This window comes from Erinaceus europaeus, chromosome 13, assembly GCF_950295315.1.
Source record: "Erinaceus europaeus chromosome 13, mEriEur2.1, whole genome shotgun sequence".
In the NCBI taxonomy this organism is placed as follows: domain Eukaryota; kingdom Metazoa; phylum Chordata; class Mammalia; order Eulipotyphla; family Erinaceidae; genus Erinaceus; species Erinaceus europaeus.
In genome coordinates, this window is record NC_080174.1 from 92,193,380 (window position 1) to 92,210,272 (window position 16,893).

At 55.8% G+C, this 16,893-nt stretch overlaps 2 protein-coding genes across 7 annotated transcripts; one reads left to right on the plus strand and one right to left on the minus strand.

The window, feature by feature from the left end:
* Positions 1–2,528: 2,528 nt before the first annotated feature.
* On the minus strand, positions 2,529–9,672 carry LOC103122383 (F-box only protein 44). Of its 5 annotated transcripts, XM_060170896.1 has the most exons (8): positions 9,554–9,672; positions 7,764–7,854; positions 7,378–7,665; positions 5,749–5,875; positions 5,476–5,571; positions 5,262–5,397; positions 3,212–3,379; positions 2,529–2,811 (listed from the first exon to the last, which is right to left on the minus strand). In XM_060170896.1, the coding sequence occupies exons 3-7, from the start codon at positions 7,640–7,642 to the stop codon at positions 3,236–3,238; spliced, it is 768 nt and encodes a 255-aa protein (XP_060026879.1). In that variant the 5' UTR covers positions 7,643–7,665; positions 7,764–7,854; positions 9,554–9,672; the 3' UTR covers positions 2,529–2,811; positions 3,212–3,235. The 5 variants fall into 5 exon arrangements, with proteins under 5 accessions (XP_060026879.1, XP_060026880.1, XP_060026882.1 ...); XM_060170897.1 differs by lacking the exon at positions 7,764–7,854 and having other exon boundaries at positions 9,554–9,636; XM_060170899.1 differs by lacking the exons at positions 7,764–7,854; positions 9,554–9,672 and adding an exon at positions 8,853–9,020.
* A 7-nt stretch (positions 9,673–9,679) lies between these two features.
* FBXO2 (F-box protein 2) lies at positions 9,680–16,128 on the plus strand. 2 transcript variants are annotated; one of them, XM_060170895.1, is made up of 6 exons: positions 9,680–9,857; positions 12,808–13,164; positions 14,107–14,236; positions 14,349–14,453; positions 15,352–15,490; positions 15,706–16,128. In XM_060170895.1, the coding sequence occupies exons 1-6, from the start codon at positions 9,836–9,838 to the stop codon at positions 15,838–15,840; spliced, it is 888 nt and encodes a 295-aa protein (XP_060026878.1). In that variant the 5' UTR covers positions 9,680–9,835; the 3' UTR covers positions 15,841–16,128. The 2 variants fall into 2 exon arrangements, with proteins under 2 accessions (XP_060026878.1, XP_016048014.1); XM_016192528.2 differs by having other exon boundaries at positions 9,690–9,857; positions 14,358–14,453.
* The last annotated feature ends 765 nt before the right edge of the window (positions 16,129–16,893 follow it).

A 16,893-nucleotide genomic window follows, 5' to 3' on the forward strand; every position in this document is an offset into this window, starting at 1 on the left:
GACATGACATAAAGGCAGTGGAGGGGCGGATAGCATCAGGGTTCTGCAAAGGACTTTCCTGCCTGCGGCTCTGAGCTCCCAGGTTCAGTCCCCAGCACCACCATAAGCTAAAGCTGAGCCGGGTTCCAGTAAAAATGAATTAATTAATTAATTAAACAAGAAATAGCCTTTTCTGGATCCTTGCCCCTGCTGGAGACTTTCCTTATTCCTCAGTTCTCATGGCCTGCCCAGGTTGCAGGACCTCTCCATGGGGGGGGGGGGGGTGATTTCTGAAACTCTACGTTTAAACCTTCAAAAACAAAATTCTTTTTTTTCTCTCTCTTTTTTAAATTTATTTATTAATTTTCTTTTGTTGCCCTTGCTGTTGTTGTTGTAGTTATTATTGCTGTTGTTGTCATCGCTGTTGGATAGGACAGAGAGAAATGGAGAGGAGAGGGGGAGAGAAAGACAGACACCTGCAGACCTGCTTCACCACTTGTGAAGGGACTCCCCTGCAGGTGGGGAGCTGGGGCTTGAACCAGGATCCTTATGCCGGTCCTTGCACTTCACGCCATGTGCGCTTAACCTGCTGCGCTACCGCCGACTCCCCCTCTTTTTTTTTTTTTGCCTCCAGGGTTACTGCTGGAGCTCGGTGTTGACATTACATATCCACTGTTCCTGGAGGCCATTTTTTCCTTTTTATTGGATAAGACCGAGAAAAATTGAATGAGGAGGGAGAGAGAGAGGGAGAAGACACCTGCAGACCTGCTTCACCACTTGTGAAGTATCCCCTCTGCAGGTGGGGAGCAGGGGCTCAAACCCGGATCCTTAAGCTTAGTACTGTATACACTAAACTGGGTGCACCACTGCCCCAGTACCCCAACCCCCTGTCTTCAGCCATAAATGTGCAGATAGTGCTCAGCCTCCACCAGGGCTGCGGGCTGCATCTTCAAGGAAGAGTGGGTTTTGTTTGCTTTGTTTTTCCTTCCTTCCTTCCTTCCTTCCTTCCTTCTCTCTCTCCCTCCCTCTCCCTCTCTCCCTTCTGTCCTTTCCTTTTCTTCTTTCTTACCAGAGGATTGTTCAGCTCTGGTTTATGGTGGTGCTAGAGATTTAACTTGGGCCTTTTGGTGCCTTAGGCATGAGAAGTGTTTTTGTATAATCATCATGCTGTCTCCCTGGCCCAGAGTTGAATAGGATAAAGTAAGTTTAATGGTGCAGACTGAGCACCTACTATGCTAGGCAACCATCCTCAAGCCCTCTCTAGAGAGAGACAGGGACAGAGAGGCCCACCGTGGCACTGAAAGTTCCTCCAGTGTGGCAAGGATGGACTTGAAGCCAGGTCATGCCCATGGCAAAGCAGTGCCCTGTCCAAGTGAGTGACTTCACTGGCCCATGCTCTGTCTTTTTAATTTGTTGTTTACTAGTGGGTGTGTGCATATGTGTGCGTGGGGGGGTAGGGAACCAGAGTATCACTGTGGCACATGTGATGCTGGGGAACTTGGGTCCTTGTGCTCACAGGTCAGACTCTACCAGCTGGGCCACCTCTCAGGTTTCTGGGTCCCATTCTCAGCGCTCTGGCCTCCTCTGATGTCCTGTGCTTTTGGAAGAGCCACATCAGTCAGGAGTGTGGCAGGCAAGCATGGAGGCGAGGACTGACCCAGAGACCTGAAGTCCCCTCTCCAGAGGAAGCCAGCAGTGCGTAGGACAGCTGGGGTGAAATGTTGGCAATGGTGAGAGTTCCGTCCCATGGTGCTGGTCCTTTGGGATCCTGGTCACTGAAGTATCCATCTCTCTGGGTACCCTGGACAAGTATCACCCATGTCCTATCTTCAGCAGAACTCTGCCCCTGTCCCCTGATCCCACAGGACACAGGCTGGGGTGGGGACACCTTTTATTTGACTGTGTGTGTCAGGGGCCAGCTCAGAGCACTGCTGTCCTTCCAGTTGGAGGGACACAGATGCACAGCTGGATGGGCAGAGAAGTCCTGGGAGTGGCAGTTCCAGTGATGGGGTAGGCACTTCGGATGTTCTCCAAACCCTTGAGCATCACCCCCACCACCCCCCAAGCCACTCATCCTGGGTTCACATGCCCCAGCTCTCAGAATCCGGGCCAAACCCCGACTGCTACAGCCCCTCCCACCCCATCTGCCCTGGGACACTAGGGCAGGAGTTCTCCACACACCTGGTGCCTACTTGGCTTCTAAGTTTTCACTGGCAGTGACGACAGGCCTGGAGCCACCAGTCTGCTCATCTCAGACCAGGTCTGACTCTCTGGCCTAAGCCTCCTTCCAGTCTGAGCAGTGGGCATAGCAGAGGGCAGGGAGTGGCCAAAAGGGGCAGGAGATAAGCAGAGCTGCCCTCCACTCAGGCCCCAGCTCCCGCAGGGCCCCAGGAAGCCACCCCCAAAGGACACAAGGAGAGAAAGCCCAGGAGGCACAGGGAGAGACACAGATCTAGGTCGTCACCTGAGCTTGTGCTATGGAAAAATCCGTGTTTCAGCTCCCCAGTGTCTCAGCTCAAATGTGGCCAAAGAATGAGACTGGGGCCGCGTGGAGGGCAGGGAGGTACGTTTATTCTCTGCACAGGTCGATTTCAGGTTTCAGGTCGATTCCTACCAGGCCTGAACACCTTTCTTCCCAGCACCCAGCCTTTATCTTTTCCAAGCTGGGCCTGGCACAAGCTGTTTGGTTAGAGTCAGCCAAGGTGCGGGCAGGATTAGAGGGTACGAGTTGACTGGCTACAGAGTCTGCCAAGGTCTCCACTCCGGATCCCAGAATGCGGAAGCGAGAGTCCACCATCCTTGCAGTTTCCTCTCCTTCATTCTTTTATTTGCCTGCAGAGTTTTCATTTTATTTCACTCCTGGGGGAGCCTGGGGTGGGGAGCCTGTGAGTACCTGGCCCCTTGCCAACCCAAGGGCCCTATCTCTTTTAAAAAAATTTTTTATTATTATCTTTTATTTTATTGGATAGAGACAGCCAGAAATTGAGAGGGCAGAGACAGAGACAGATACACCTGCAGCTCTGCTTCACCACTCGTGAAGTTTTCCCCCTGCAGGTGGGGACGAGGGGCTTGAACCTGGATCCTTGCGCACTGTAATATGTGTGCTGAGCCAGATGCACCACCACCTGGCCCCAGGGCCCTGTATCTTAAAGAGACCCTGTACCAGCCTCCCCTGCCAGTGGGAAGAGAGCTGTCCCCCTGCCCAAGCCCAGCCCTTGTACAAGAGCTTTACCAGATGGGCGTCAGAGCGAGGCCATCAGAGCAGGGCAGGCCCGATGGTGATGCTGCTGTTGGTGACCCTGGGGCCGTACCAGCCCGCCCAGTAGTGAGTGTCCACACCGCCGTGCTGAAACCAGATGTAGCGGACACCAGGCGGGTAGTTGGAGAAGGTGTGGGAGACCTGGGTGGAGGGAGGCCGAAGGAAGAGGAGTCTGGGCTGGGGAAGTAGTTCGCGTGTTCAGTATGCTGCTTTGCCACGTGTACCGTCCGGCTTTGGGCCCTAACCCCATAGCACTGAAGGAAGCTTTGGTGCTGTGGTCTTTTACTCTCTCTCTGTTGACAGACAGACAGCCAGGGGCCAGACAGTGGCGCACCTGGTTCAGCTCACATGTCACAGTGTTCAAGGAACAGGTCCCCACCTGCAGGGGGAAAGCTTCACATGAGTGATGAAGCAGGGCTACAGGTGTCTCTCAGTCTCTCTCCATCTCTGTCTCGTCCTTCCCTCTCATTTTTGCTCTGTCTCTATCCAATAATAAATAGAAACATTAAAAGAGAGACAGAGGAAAGAAAGAGAGAGGGAGGGGGTAAGTAGGAAGGGGAGGGGCCAGGAGACCTGATCTTGAGAGTGATGTTGCCTGCAGGGGCCAGTGGGCAAGGATGTAGCTGAAGTTTCAGTGCTGGGCCTGAAGGCAGCAGAACTGAGTTCTGGTCTTGCCTCTGATTTGGGGAAGACTGTCTCCTCCTCTAGCATCAGTTGCCCCCACTCCTCTGAAAAATTATTTCTCAGTAAGAAGTAGCGGGGGGATAAAGAGCCAGAGTGTCCCTCTGGTATATGTAGTGCTGTTGGGGGTGGAACTTGGGACCTCATGTCTTCAAATCCAATGCTTTCTCCACCGTGTCACCTTCCAGGTCACTACTGTCAATTATTTCCTGCCTGCCTGCCTCCCTCCCTTCCTTTAAAAAAAAATTTTTTTTTAATTTTTATTATCTTTATTTATTGGATACAGACAGTCAGAAATTGAGAGAGTAGGGGGAGACAAAAAGGGAGAGAAAAGAAAGCTTTCCCCCTGCAGGTGGGGACGAGGGGCTTGAACCTGGGTCCTTGCGCACTGTAGTGTGAATGCTTAACCAGGTGCACCCCCACCTGACCCCTACTTTAGATGCAACTGGCATACACTGGGAGTAGGTGTGTATTTACTTATTTATCTATTTATTTATTTATTTTACCAGAGCACTGCTCAGCTCTGGCTTCTGGTGGTTTGGGGAATTGAACCTGGACCTTGGAGCCTCAGGCATGAGAGTCTCTTTGTGGAACCATTATGCTGTCTAACCCTGCTCACTAGTACTAGCTTCCACATCTACAAAACTTGTGTCTGTCTCTGCAGTGACAAGCTGCTGATCCAGGTAGCAGAGCAGATAATGCTGGCCTAGGTAATACTGACCGATGTCAGTAATTAGCATCTGGGAAGGGAGCAGTGGATGAGCCACTGGAGCTCAGACGTGAGGTGCTGTGTCTGATCTCTGCCATCACATTTGCCAGAGTGATGCTCTCTGGTTCTCTCTCTCTCATTAATAAATTAATTAATTCCCAATAAAGAAATTAAATAGATAAATAAAAATATTAGTAATTATTAATAGCCCTTTGGGAGGCTGTCTGGGTGTGGCTCTTTTTTTAACTTCTTTTTTTATTATATTTATTTATTTTCCCTTTTGTTGCCCTTGTTTTTATAGTTGCTTTTGTTATTGATGTCGTTGTTGGACAGGACAAAGAGAAATGGAGAGAGGAGGGAAAGGCAGAGAGGGGGAGAGAAAGACAGACACCTGCAGACCTGCTTCACCGCCTGGGAAGCGACTCCCCTGCAGGTGGGGAGCCAGGGTTCGAACTGGGATCCTTACTCCGGTCCTTGCGCTTTGCGCCACGTGTGCTTAACCTGCTGCCCTACCGCCCGACTCCCGGCTCTGTTTTCTAGTGCTCGGAGCCTGGAGGAGCAGCAGTGGAGCTGAGATCTGACCTTGGGCTGAGCCTGGTCACAGCCCCTCCCTCCCCCAGCCCCGTCACACACCTCCCTCCACTTGGCATCGCTCTTCTTCTGGATAGTCACTGGGTCCGGCTGGAAGGTCCCCAGAGGCGCATGCGCTGACGACAGGAGCTGGACGCACAGCTGGTACTTAGACCCGCAGTCTGGCCGAGCAGCGAACCTGCAGGAAGGGGGAGGGAGGGTCCGTCGGGGACTCTCAGGCAGGGTGGGGTGGGCTGCCCGAATGCCCGGCGCTCACCAGTCCTTCACCTGGATGTCCGGACGTGTGGTGTCCATCAGCTCCTCCCAGTACCCTTCTGCCTTGAGGTCCACCACCTGGGACTTGAGGCATGTGCTGGGGGGTGGGTCAGGGGTGGCAGGTAGATACGTGGGCAGGGCAGGGGCACACCACTGGGCAGTGTGTGTGTGTGTGTGTGTGTGTGTGTGTGTGTGTGTGTGTGTGTGTAACCCTCCCAAAGCAAAAAGAGGCCCCAGAGTGGTTTGTCCGCCCCATCCTAGCCTTGGATCTTACTAATAAGAAGTCACGAAGTATTTCTTGACCTGGTCATTGGGGAATTCCTTCCTCTGCTCTTTAGAGAGGTCCTCCACCTTCCACTCGTCGCCTCCGTTCACATCCAGGCTCCAGAACTCAAAGCCATCTGGTGGGAAAGCAGAGTTCAAACCACAGGGAAGTCCTTGGGTGGTCATCTTCTCCCAAGGGTCCTTTGCTCTGGGTCCCCTCCCTAGATCTGGGCAGCTATCCTCAAGCTTCATGCTGTGATGCTGTGGCCCCAGTAGCCACCTAGGGTCAGGCCTCTCCTGTGTGCAGGGCACCACGATCAGTACTTTCTGGACATTCCCAGGCACGTGGTCATTAGCATGACCTAATCCTTTTGGTGATTCTGATGCTGGCTACAGAGTTCTGGGTCTAGTCCCAGCTCCACCACTGCTGGGTTGTATGACCTTAAAGAAGTTGCTCTCTCTCCGAGCCTTGCTCTTATCCTCTGTAAAGGGGTGAAGGGCAGGGAGACGGTCAAATTTTTTTTCTTTAAAAATTTTTTTAAATCCTTTTTATTTGTTAGAGACAGCCAGAAATTGAGAGGGAAGGGGGAGATAGAAAGGGAGAGAGACAGAGAGACACTGGCAGCACTGCTTCATCACTCGTGAAGCTTTCCATTTGCAGGTAGGGAATCCGGGTCCTTGAGCATTATAACATGTGCACTCAACCAGGTGCGCCACCACTCGGCCCTTCAAATTTTTTCTTAAATGGCCAAAAAATTAAAATTTGAGGGCCACATATTAATATATATATTCTTTTTAAAATAAGGCTGTTTGTCCATCACCTGTATGGAGACCAAGTCTGTAAGGGACCATGTGAGATAGAGACCTGAAAGACATCCTGGAGACATCTGCCACTATGCCTCCAAACTGGCCACACCATGCAGAGTGAGTTTCTCCTTCCATCCCAGTATCTGACGAAACAGAACCAGCAAGGGAAGGAAGAGGCCTCTGGGTACCACGGACTGGGAAGAAGATGGCATTTCCTATTCTTCCACAGGCAAAGTCCTCTTTGCCCTCTGAAACAATCCCAGCAGGCCTAGCTAGGTTTGGACACTGGGAAATTGGCCAACAGAATACAGCTTGGACTTGCTGGTCTCTTGTCTTGGGCACAGTCAGTACCAATGAGCTAATGCTCCAGCTCCCAGAAAAGGTCACTGGGGGAATAGCCAGCATAACAGAGCAAAGCGGCAAGGTGATGATGCCTCTGGTTGAGTGCACAAGCTACAATACACAGGGACCTGGGTTTAAGTCCCCGGTCCCCACCTGCAGGGGGAAAGCTTTGTGAGTGGTGAAGCAGGGCTGCAGGTGTCTCTCTGTCTCTGTCTCTCTCCTATTTTATCTCTCTCTTCCTTTCAATTTCTGGCTGTCTCTATCCAATAAATAAATAAAGATAATTTAAAAAAATAGAGTAAAAAAATGCTATTCTTGCTCTCAGCGGGCCCATTTGAGTCCTGGGTGCTCTGTGAGGGCCTACCATGTAGGGGTGGTTAAGGGAGGGTTAAGGAGTGAAGCCACTCGGGGGACCTGGCTTGCTGTAAGTGCCCGCTGGCACTGTGGCAGTGTGTGCACTGGAGAGCACTGGGTCCCCGCCAGACCCCACCTTCCGCACACGGGTTGTGCAGAAGGTTCCTCCGGAGGCTGCACAGGAAGTAAAAGGTCTTCCAGTCGGGCACAGGCTGGTCCCAGTCCTCGGGGATGAAGCCCTCTCGCTGGCATTTGTGTTTCCACAGAGTCACCAGGTCGATGACGTCCCGCCAGAGGCTGCAGACCAGCCGGCAGCGCAGCAGGAGCTGGCGGGCGGGCACGTGAGTGAACAGTTCCAGCAGGATGTTCTCCGGCAGCTCATTGATGCTCCTCACGGCCATGGCGGTGGCTCCTGGGCACCCTCCTGCGGTCACCAAAGAGCTGTGTGGCAGACCCCCCTTCTCCTAGGGCCCCCCACCCCGAAGTGAGGGTGCAGGTTCCTATCTCTGCTCTGCCACTTACTGTCTCACTTAAAGTCACTCTGCCTTGGGGCTGGGGAGGCAGCCTAGCAGGTCCTGGGTTCTACAACAAGGTCCTGGATGCTGTCCCTGCTCTGGGTACCGGAAAGAAGAAAAACCAAGCAGAACGTTATCCATACAGAGTGGGGCTCTGGTTTTGCTCCTCAGTTTCTGTTTCCTCCTCTGAAACATGGGATCCGGTGCAGTTCTCTTTTCTGGGGAGGGTTCAAGGACTTTGTAAGACTGTGAGGGGCCGGGTGGCGGTGCACCAGGTTGAGCGCACATGTTACAATGCTGTAGGACCCAGGTTCTAGTCCCCTAGACCCACCTGCAGGGGGAAAGCTTCACAAGTGGTGAAACAGGGCTGCGGTGTCTCTCTCTCCTTCCCCCTCTCTCTTTTTACAGCTCACTTGGACAGTGTGCTGATTTTTATTTTATTTTTTACCAGACCACTGCTCCACTCTAGTTTATGATGGTGTGGGCGCTTGAACCTGGGACTTTGGAGCCTCAGGCATGAGAGTCTCTTTGCATAACCATTATGCTATCTCCCCCCACCCTGTCTCTCTCCCTATCACCTCCTTCCCTCTCAATTTCTGTCTCTATCAAAGAAATAAATATAATAAAAAATAAAAAGTGAACCCCGATTTCCCTGATTTCCCCCCCGCCCCCATGCACTGCACAACACCCTCTTAAGGAAGGTCGGGACACCAGAGATACAAGGACCTGCCCAAGGTCGTTCGGTCCAAGACAGGGTCAGAGGCATCTTTCTCTGATTCTACAGCAATATATCACCACCACCATCATTACAGCGAATACGAAAATGCGTAGCACCAGGCCTGCTCCTCCATCCTCTCTCCCATCTTCAGAGGGGAGGAGGTACCAGTTGGGACAGGACTTGGGGTGGATAAGCATCTTAATTTTTCTGACAGAGGGTCACAGGGTTTCAGAAACTTTCTCAGGCCTGTAGAGGGCATATTCTGCCCTAGCTGGGCCTGGGCAGGGGGTGGCCCATGGGGGAAAGGCCTCTCCTACACGCTCCCTGCTCCCCCTCCGCCCCCAGGAGGGACTCCAGTGGCCTGGGCCTGGCCCTCACCCAGCTGCCCTGGGCTGGTTAAGCCTCGATCAGACACCGCCGCCCCTTCCCACCCGGTCCGGGCCAGCTCGCGTCCTCGCCGGGCAGCTCTCGGTGACCCCTCCCGGCGGGTCACCTGTGCTCCGGGATGCAGAGACTGGGATGCAGAGACTAAGCCAGCCTCCGCCAGAGGTCGCGAGGGCCCCGCCCCTCCCCTCAGACCCGCCCTTCGGCCTCCAGGCCCAATCACCTTCGTCTAGGCCCCGCCCGTCGTCCTCCAGACCCCGCCCACGCCGCTAGGTCCAATCATCTTCCACCAAGCCCCCTCCCGCCCCTTCCTGTGTTTCTAGGACCCACCCACGCCCTCCAGGGCCGGTTCTCTTCCCCCAGGCCCCGCCCCTCGCCCTCCAGGCCCCGCCCATACCCTGTAGGCCTAGTCCCTTTCTCCAGGCCCCGCCCCTCGCCCTCCAGGCCCCGCCCCCGAAGCCTTTGGTAGTCACTGCGGGGCTGCTGGGCCGAGGATGCGCCCCCCATCGGGACGTAGGAACATTACCTGGTGGGATTACCTCCGGGAGAGACCTCCTGCTCCCTCCCTCCTCCTGGACCCTGTGCCCCACAGCCTCCGCATGACCCAGCCTCTCTCTACCTCCCCCGCCCAGCAGCCCCCTCCCCTCCCCCCAGGAGGGACCTAGGAGGCGAACCAAAGCGGACACCTCCCTTACCCCGGTTAGAAGAACCTTTCCCAGCCTCCCAGTAGCCTCAGAGCTCCGGCGGCTGACTGTGGACTGCAGGGCATTCGGGCCGGCGGCCAAGGGGGGGGCCGGGGGCGGGGTGCAGAGGGAGGAGGTGCGGGTGCGGGGGAATGCGGGGGCTGCGGAGGGGGTGGCCCTTTTAAGAGGCTCGGCCGGCCGGGACCGACCAGACGGAGCAGCGCGGGGACTCGCCTCGGCCGCACTCAGCAGCCTGCAGCGCTCGGCTCCTGCCCTCGCATCTGCCTTTGCAGGATGGACGAAGACGGTGACGCAGGTAGCGGCGTCTGCACCTGCAGGCTGCAGCCCGGGAGGGGCCCTGGGCAGGCGGGGCAGTGCTGCAGAGGAGGGGAGCAGAGGACGACCCCCTTACACACACCCCTGCAGCGCAGCGGACTTCATCCCTGCAGAGCCCCCTGAGATCATCCCCAAAGAGAACTGGCTTCTGGGAGCTCCGAGGGCTGGAGAGGAGACGTGGTGGTGGTGGTGGTGGGGATTCTGTTTGCCTAGGATATGGCTTGGGAGGGGTCCCACGTTGCGACGTGCCAGCCTCAGGAGGGTCTGTGGGAACTCATCCAGGACTTTTCCTCCCACCCACCAACTTCTGGCTTGGCAGCTCTGGCTGCGGGCAGTCCGAACCCCATGGATTTTGGGGGGGTTGTCTAATGGCTTCTCCTCACTCCCTGCATCCTAGCCTTCAACCTGACATTGGGATGCCCAGTGGGGGATCCGGCCTGGGCAGGGGGATGGCTGGGGTGCGCCAACTCTCCCTGAACTCCAGGGCCTGGAGACTGCCCAGTCATCCTGCCTGGCACCGGACCCCTCCCCCCAACCCCTCTGACTCCTGGTGGGGCCTACAGGGGCTGCCTGCTGAGTCAGGGGGAGCCAGACCTGCCTGCTGACCCCCCCCCCCCCAGCGTTTTCTCTGCCGGCCCTCTGCCCGTGGGCACGGTCTGGGGAGGCAAGGGGAAACCGAGTCTGGCCCAAGTCCTCCTCTCCCAGCAAGGAAGCTCCAGTTTCCCCACCCCCACTCCGTGTGGCCCCTTTGCCACACTCTTATGGGGCGCCAGAAGGGGCTCCTGTTTTTTTCCCGGGCCCCAGCTATTCCCCTGACTCTGGGGCCCAATCCAGGTGAGTGAATCAACTTCCAGAAGCCAGATAACTTTCTGACAGCAACAATGTGAGCAGTTGTGTGTGTTCAGGAGTGGGTGAGGGGCCTGTAATCAGATCTGGGGCAGTGAGCGCCAGCCTGGGGCCAGGAGCAGGGGGCCAGGTGAGGTGCACCTTTCTGAGGAGCATCAGGTGTCCACCCAGGCCAGGGCAGGGCCAGGGGAGGGTGGGGTGGAGAGGTGAGGATGCCAGGCTAGCTCCCCAGGGACCTGTGGGCAGCAGGATGGGGGTGACAGGCAATGCAGAGCCTGGCCTCTCCCTCTCTGGGCCCCCACTGGTTTGCACTAGGACTTAGGAGAAGACAGTGAGCCATCTTTGCCAAAAGGGCTCATGTTAAGATGTAGCCAGAAGTGCTAACGGTGAAGAGGCCATGCTGTGCTCATGATTATCCATTCAACCTGCTGCGCTGAGGGCCACTGGAGAAGGGGTCAGGCGCTCTCAGGTCTGACTGTTAGGAGATGGATGCAGGACCTGTCCCCTCCCCCCCAATGCTTCCTCCGTGACCTTGGCTGTCCCTCTGCTCCCAGGGCTGAGGCTGGGAGCAGCCTCTCCCACCCCCACATGGCTCTGTCTCTCCCACGCCCCATGCCCCCTCCTCCAGGGACACTGGGCTCTCCCTGTGTGCTGACTTCAGCTGTCTGTGGAGAAGCTGAGGCAGCCTGGCATGTAGGAGATACCGCAGCCCACAGCTGACATCTGTCTTCTTGCAGTCAGTGTTCCTGACCCTCCTCTGCACATCTGAACAACCCAGCACAAAGACCCCTTCCAGTTCATAGGTGAAGAAACCCAGGGTCAAAGATAGGAAAAGAAGAGGCAAAGGAACCCTCCCCCCTTCCCAGGCACACTGCATCTCTTCGTGATGATGGCGGATGGCCGGGGCTCTGTGTCTACAGGGCAACTGCCCTGCTTTTCCTGTTTCTTTTCACAGAGGTCAAGACAACAAGGAATAGAGAGGAGAGACCTGTAGCTCTGCTCATAGAGCTCCCACCCCATAGTTGGCAGCCAGGGGGTTGAACCCAAGTCCTTGTACACAGTGATGTGACTCTACTGGATGTGACACCACCCAGCCCTAAACATGGTCTCTTTTAAAAAGTTGCCTCCAGCCTCCCCAAGTCATGTAGCTGTGACCTGTGCAAGCCTTAGGTCCCCACAGCCATGCCTAGTAAGGTAGCGTGATCTTAATCCCTCCCCACCTTCCATCCTGAGGATCTTCATATGCAGACTCCAAACCAATGCCCATTGCCGTACCTCCTAATCTCATGACTCACTAAAACAATCAACTTATTTACTAGTGACAGAGAGGAGAGAAAGGAGGACAACCAGAACACCGCTCTGGCACATGTGGTGCCTGGGCTTAAACTCCTGGCCTCATAGTTGTCAGTCCAGCACCCTAGCTACACGGCGCCACCTCTGAGGCTGTTGATGTCTAAACTGGACTCTAAACTGGACTGCCTGAGCTCCAATCCAGTGATAATGGGAGGCAAAAAAAAAAAAAAACCCTTCCCACAGTGCTTGGCACACAGCAAGTGTCCCGTACACGTTAGCAGCTGGCAGTGAATCAAACAGGATGGAGGCTGGTGTCCCAGCCCTGTTACTGCCCTCAATCCTTCACTAGTCCCCAGAAAGGGGCCATAGACCTTCACACCCTAGGCCAGAGGCTAAGGATGATGGGAGTTCAGACTGTGTAAGGATAGAGTGGGGGCATGTCTAGAGGGCTTCCTGGAGGTGGTGAGGGAACCACAGCTCTCAGAAGGTAGTAGAAAGGGTTAAAAGGGGCCCTGGGTAAAGACGAGGTCCCAGGTGGGTGTGGTCACATTATTTCCTTGGGGGAAGGATGCCTGCCCACCCCATCCCCCCCACCCCGTGAAACTGTACGCAGGGCTGGTGCGTGCCCCCTGGCACTGGGCACCAGCTCCTGGCCACAGAATTGCCAGCCTCAGCTGCAGACTGTCCCATGGCAGGTGGAGGGCAGATACCCTACAGGTCACTCCCAACCAGAGCAGGGGGGCATTCTGAGAGGCACCCTGCTCCATCCAACTCTCCTGTCCCCACCACAGAGAGGGCAGGCCAACCAGAGGAGGAGAGCCCGGAGGACCAACAGGAGGAGGTGGTGGAAGAGCAGGAGGAACAGGAGCAGGAGGAGGAGGACCAGGCGGCCTACCTAGACGAGCTGCCTGAGCCCCTGCTGCTGCGCGTCCTGGCAGAGCTGCCCGCCGCCCAGCTGGTGCAGGCCTGCCGCCTGGTGTGTCTGCGCTGGAAGGAGCTGGTAGATGGCGCCCCCCTGTGGCTGCTCAAGTGCCAGCAGGAGGGGCTGGTGCCCGAAGGCTGCGCTGAGGACGGGCGCGACCACTGGCAGCAGTTCTACTTCCTGAGCAAGAGGCAGAGGAATCTACTGCGAAACCCCTGTGGGGAAGGTGCGGGCCTGGGGACACAGCATTCCCTGCTGGATGGTGGGCCTTCTCGGCGTGTTCAGTGGGCTCTCTTGCTGGGCACAGGGTGGCGTTCACTGAGTATTGTACAGGGAACCTTTGGGTGTGTGTGTGTCTGTGTGTGTGTTGGGGGGGTGGGGGACTCTAGGGAGATGAAGCCTTGCTCAGAGAAGCCAGAGTCCGAGCGCAGACTCAGCAAACCTACATCCCTGGCTGCTTCACTCTGCTTCTGGGAGTCAGTTTAGGAAAAGGAAAAAATAATGGTTTGTAAGAAGACCAGCAGAAGGCTGGTGAGATAGTTCACTTGGACAGCGAGTGTGAGAGACCCAGTTTCAAGCTTTGAAGAAAGCCTCTGTGCTGTGGTCTCTTTCTGTCACTCTTTAAATTTATTTATTTATTTATTATTGGATAGATACATAGACATTGAGAGGGGAGGGGGAGATAGGGAGAGACAGAGAGACACCTGCAGCCCTGCTTCACCAGTCATGAAGCTTTCCCTCTGTAGGTGGGGACCAGGGGCTTGAACCTGGGTCCGTGTGCACTGTCATGTGAGCACCACCACCTGGCCCCCTCTTTCACAATTTCTGTCTCTCTCTAGAAAAAAAAAAGCCAGTAGTATTCAAACCCATGTTGTTCAAGGGTCACCTGTGTCAACATTTCCCCTTGGGGTTCCTTTTCTCAGTGCCCCCATACACTGTGAGCTGGGCATGAGAAGCCTGGTGCAGGACCCTTGGGTGGGGGAGGAGAGAGAGGGTCCGAGTCTGGGAACAACCTTTCAGCTTCCACCTTCATTTGCTCACCCAACTTGTTAGTGTCCTGAGGGCCTCCCTGCCCTCCCCCCATATGCCCAGGGATATATATATATATATATCCCTGCCTGGCCCTGGGCTCGCCTGTGTGACTGCCTGGGGCTGTCTGTCCTTACAGAGGACTTGGAAGGCTGGAGTGATGTGGAACACGGTGGGGACGGCTGGAGGGTGGAAGAGCTTCCTGGAGACTGCGGGGTGGAGTTCATTCAGGACTGTGGAGTCAAGAAGTTCTTTGCCTCATCCTTTGAGTAAGGAGGCTGGGAGTGGAGGGGAGGGTGGGGCAGGGGGACCTCGCTCTGGGCTGATCCAGGTCCTGGAGGTGGTGAGGGTCAGGGGGGACCTTGCTCTGGGCTGACCCAGGTCTTCTAGGTGGTGCCGTAAGGCTCAGCTGGTGGATCTCCTTGCTGAAGGCTACTGGGAGGAGCTGCTGGACACCACCCAGCCGGCCATCGTGGTGAAGGACTGGTGAGCGGGGTTGAAGGGTGGCAGTGGGGATTGAGGGCGCCCTTGGAGTGGCAGAGTGGTGGAACAGGAGTCCAGCAAGTGAAAGTTTGCTTCTCCTGAGACTTACATGCCAGCAAGTCCCCTCCCCCCTCCTCCTCTTTCTCCTTGTTCTCTTTCTCCTCCTCCTCTCTTTCCCCCTCCTCCTCTTTCTCCTTCTTCTCCTCCTTCTCTCCTCCTCCCTCCTCCCTTTCTTCTCCACCTCCTCCTTCTCACCTTCTCCTACTCCTTCTGTTTCTTCACCTCCTTCTCCTCTTCCTCCACAGTCACCTTTTCCTCCTTCTTCTTTTTTTAAGAAAGTTTTTAATATTTATTTCCCCTTTTGTTGCCCTTGTTTTTTATTGTTGTGGTTATTATAGTTGTTGTTATTAATGTCATTGTTGGATAGGACAGAGAAGTGGAGAGAGGAGGGGAAGACAGAGGGGGAGAGAAAGACAGACACCTGCAGACCTGCTTCACTGCTTTGAAGTGACTCCCCTGCAGGTGGGGAGCCGGGGGCTCAAACTGGGATCCTTACGATGGTCCTTGCGCTTCGTGCCTTGTGCGCTTAACCGCCCAACTCCCCTTTTCCTCCTTCTTTCTCTTCGTCCTTCTTCTCTTCCTCTGTCTCCCCTTCTCCACTTTTCTTCTCCTCCTTCTCCTTCCCACTTCACCCCTTTCTGCTTCTCTTTTCTCTGTCTAGGCTTCAAATGAAGCAGGATTGTGAACTGGCTTTGAAACCAGGCTTGGGTTTGGATTTAAAAATAAAAAAAAAGACACTCTTCCCTCCATCCCTGTGACCTCACCTGTGAAAGCTGGGGGGAGGGGGGAGGGGAAGGGGGCGGGAGCCGCAGGGTGAGTGACAAGTATCTGGGTGGGGCAGGTATTCAAGCCGCAGCGATGCCGGCTGCCTGTACGAGCTCTCGGTGAAGCTGCTGTCGGAGCACGAGGATGTGCTGGCAGAGTTCAGTAGCGGCCAGGTGGCGGTGGCCCCGGACAGCGACGGTGCCGGCTGGACCGAGGTGAGCCTGCGGAGGGCGGGGCTCCCATGTCTGGACCCAGCACCCACCTGGTCTGGACCTGGCTGCCTTGTGGGCGGGTGCCCTGGACTGCCAAATCCTGGGCAAAGGAGGCATGGGGGTATGGGGGGTCTCGTCCCGCACCAGTGTGGCAGTGTTGCAGCAAGAGTGGAGGGGGTGCCCCGGCCCCCCTGACCCTGTCTCCGCCCCTTCCCCAGATCTCCCACACCTTCACCGACTATGGGCCCGGCGTCCGCTTCGTCCGCTTCGAGCACGCGGGGCAGGACTCGGTCTACTGGAAGGGCTGGTTTGGGGCCCGGGTGACCAACAGCAGTGTGTGGGTGGAGCCCTAGGCCACGCGCAGCCCCCCAGCCGCCCTGCTGGCATCCAGGGCAACCTATGTAGTGGTAACACCGCCCCTGCCCCCTGCCCCGCCCCGCCCTGCTCTGCTCTCTCCAGACCCTGACTCCAGGCTCAGCCCTGCGGCTCAAGGAGGGTTTGGCAGTGTATCTTAGCATGGAGAAAATGAGGTGAGGTCCTTGGCTGGGCCCACCACTGAACAGCACCTCTTCCCCACCCTGTCACCTAGCACAGTGCCCACCGCAAAGTGGGCACCCAATAAACATTATTTGTCCAAGGAAGGAATGAACAAACGGATGAATAGACACCCCTTTCTCCCATCCTTTCTCTCCAGAGGGCCATTTTACCAGGGATTGTCCTGGTAAAATCCTTGGCAGGGCTCCAGCTGCTCTGGTTTCCTGGCCTTTGGGCCAATGGGAGCCAGTCAGGCCAGGGTGCCGGACAAAGGCTGAGATTGTGAGACCACAGCTGTGAGCTGGGCCTGGCACAGGACTGACACCCAAGCTGCCCAGAGGCCAAATGTGGGGCAGGGATACCCCCATCCCCGCTGCTCTCTGAAGGCAGAATGGGGGTCATGGCAGCCCCTCAGCTGGGGTTCCTGTCCCTCTAGTGACAGGGGCCGGTAGTTAGGGTGGGGATGAGGGGTAGACACAGGGTCCTCTTGTCAGCTCCTGTCCATTGTGCACCGCCCTCCCTGGCCTGACACTGTCTTTGACATCTGCTCTCACTGGTCATTGTCCAAGCCCTGCCCAAAGACAGGCCCTTGGCACTGGTTAGCGGGTGTGGTCCCAGGCTATGTGTTGGCCACATTCTGCCCCCCGGCCCCCCAGCTCTTTGAAACCCAGTCTGTCCCGTGGGCTATCTGCTGCTGATCCCTGCCTATGGGGAGGGAACTTTACAAGTAGTGAAACATTGCTGCAAGTCTCTCTCTCTCCATCTCACTTTCTCCTCCTTATTTCTTTGTTTTTACTAGAAAAGGAAAGAAAGAGGAAAGAACATGATGGGGTTTAGGCACTGAGCCCAGTGACAGCTCTGGGAGCAGGACA

What these genes read in the sequence shown, in the direction of transcription:
- LOC103122383 (XM_060170896.1), bottom strand. Translation starts at nt 7,642, where the DNA reads ATGGCCGTGAGGAGCATCAATGAGCTGCCGGAGAACATCCTGCTGGAA. An exon ending in GCACAACCCGTGTGCGGAAG is followed by an intron (nt 5,876 to 7,377) that starts GTGGGGTCTGGC and finishes CTTTCCCACCAG; the next exon opens with ATGGCTTTGAGTTCTGGAGC. An exon ending in TACTTCGTGACTTCTTATTA is followed by an intron (nt 5,572 to 5,748) that starts GTAAGATCCAAG and finishes CCCACCCCCCAG; the next exon opens with CACATGCCTCAAGTCCCAGG.
- FBXO2 (XM_060170895.1), top strand. Translation starts at nt 9,836, where the DNA reads ATGGACGAAGACGGTGACGCAG. An exon ending in GGACGAAGACGGTGACGCAG is followed by an intron (nt 9,858 to 12,807) that starts GTAGCGGCGTCT and finishes TCCCCACCACAG; the next exon opens with AGAGGGCAGGCCAACCAGAG. An exon ending in TTCTTTGCCTCATCCTTTGA is followed by an intron (nt 14,237 to 14,348) that starts GTAAGGAGGCTG and finishes GGGCTGACCCAG; the next exon opens with GTCTTCTAGGTGGTGCCGTA.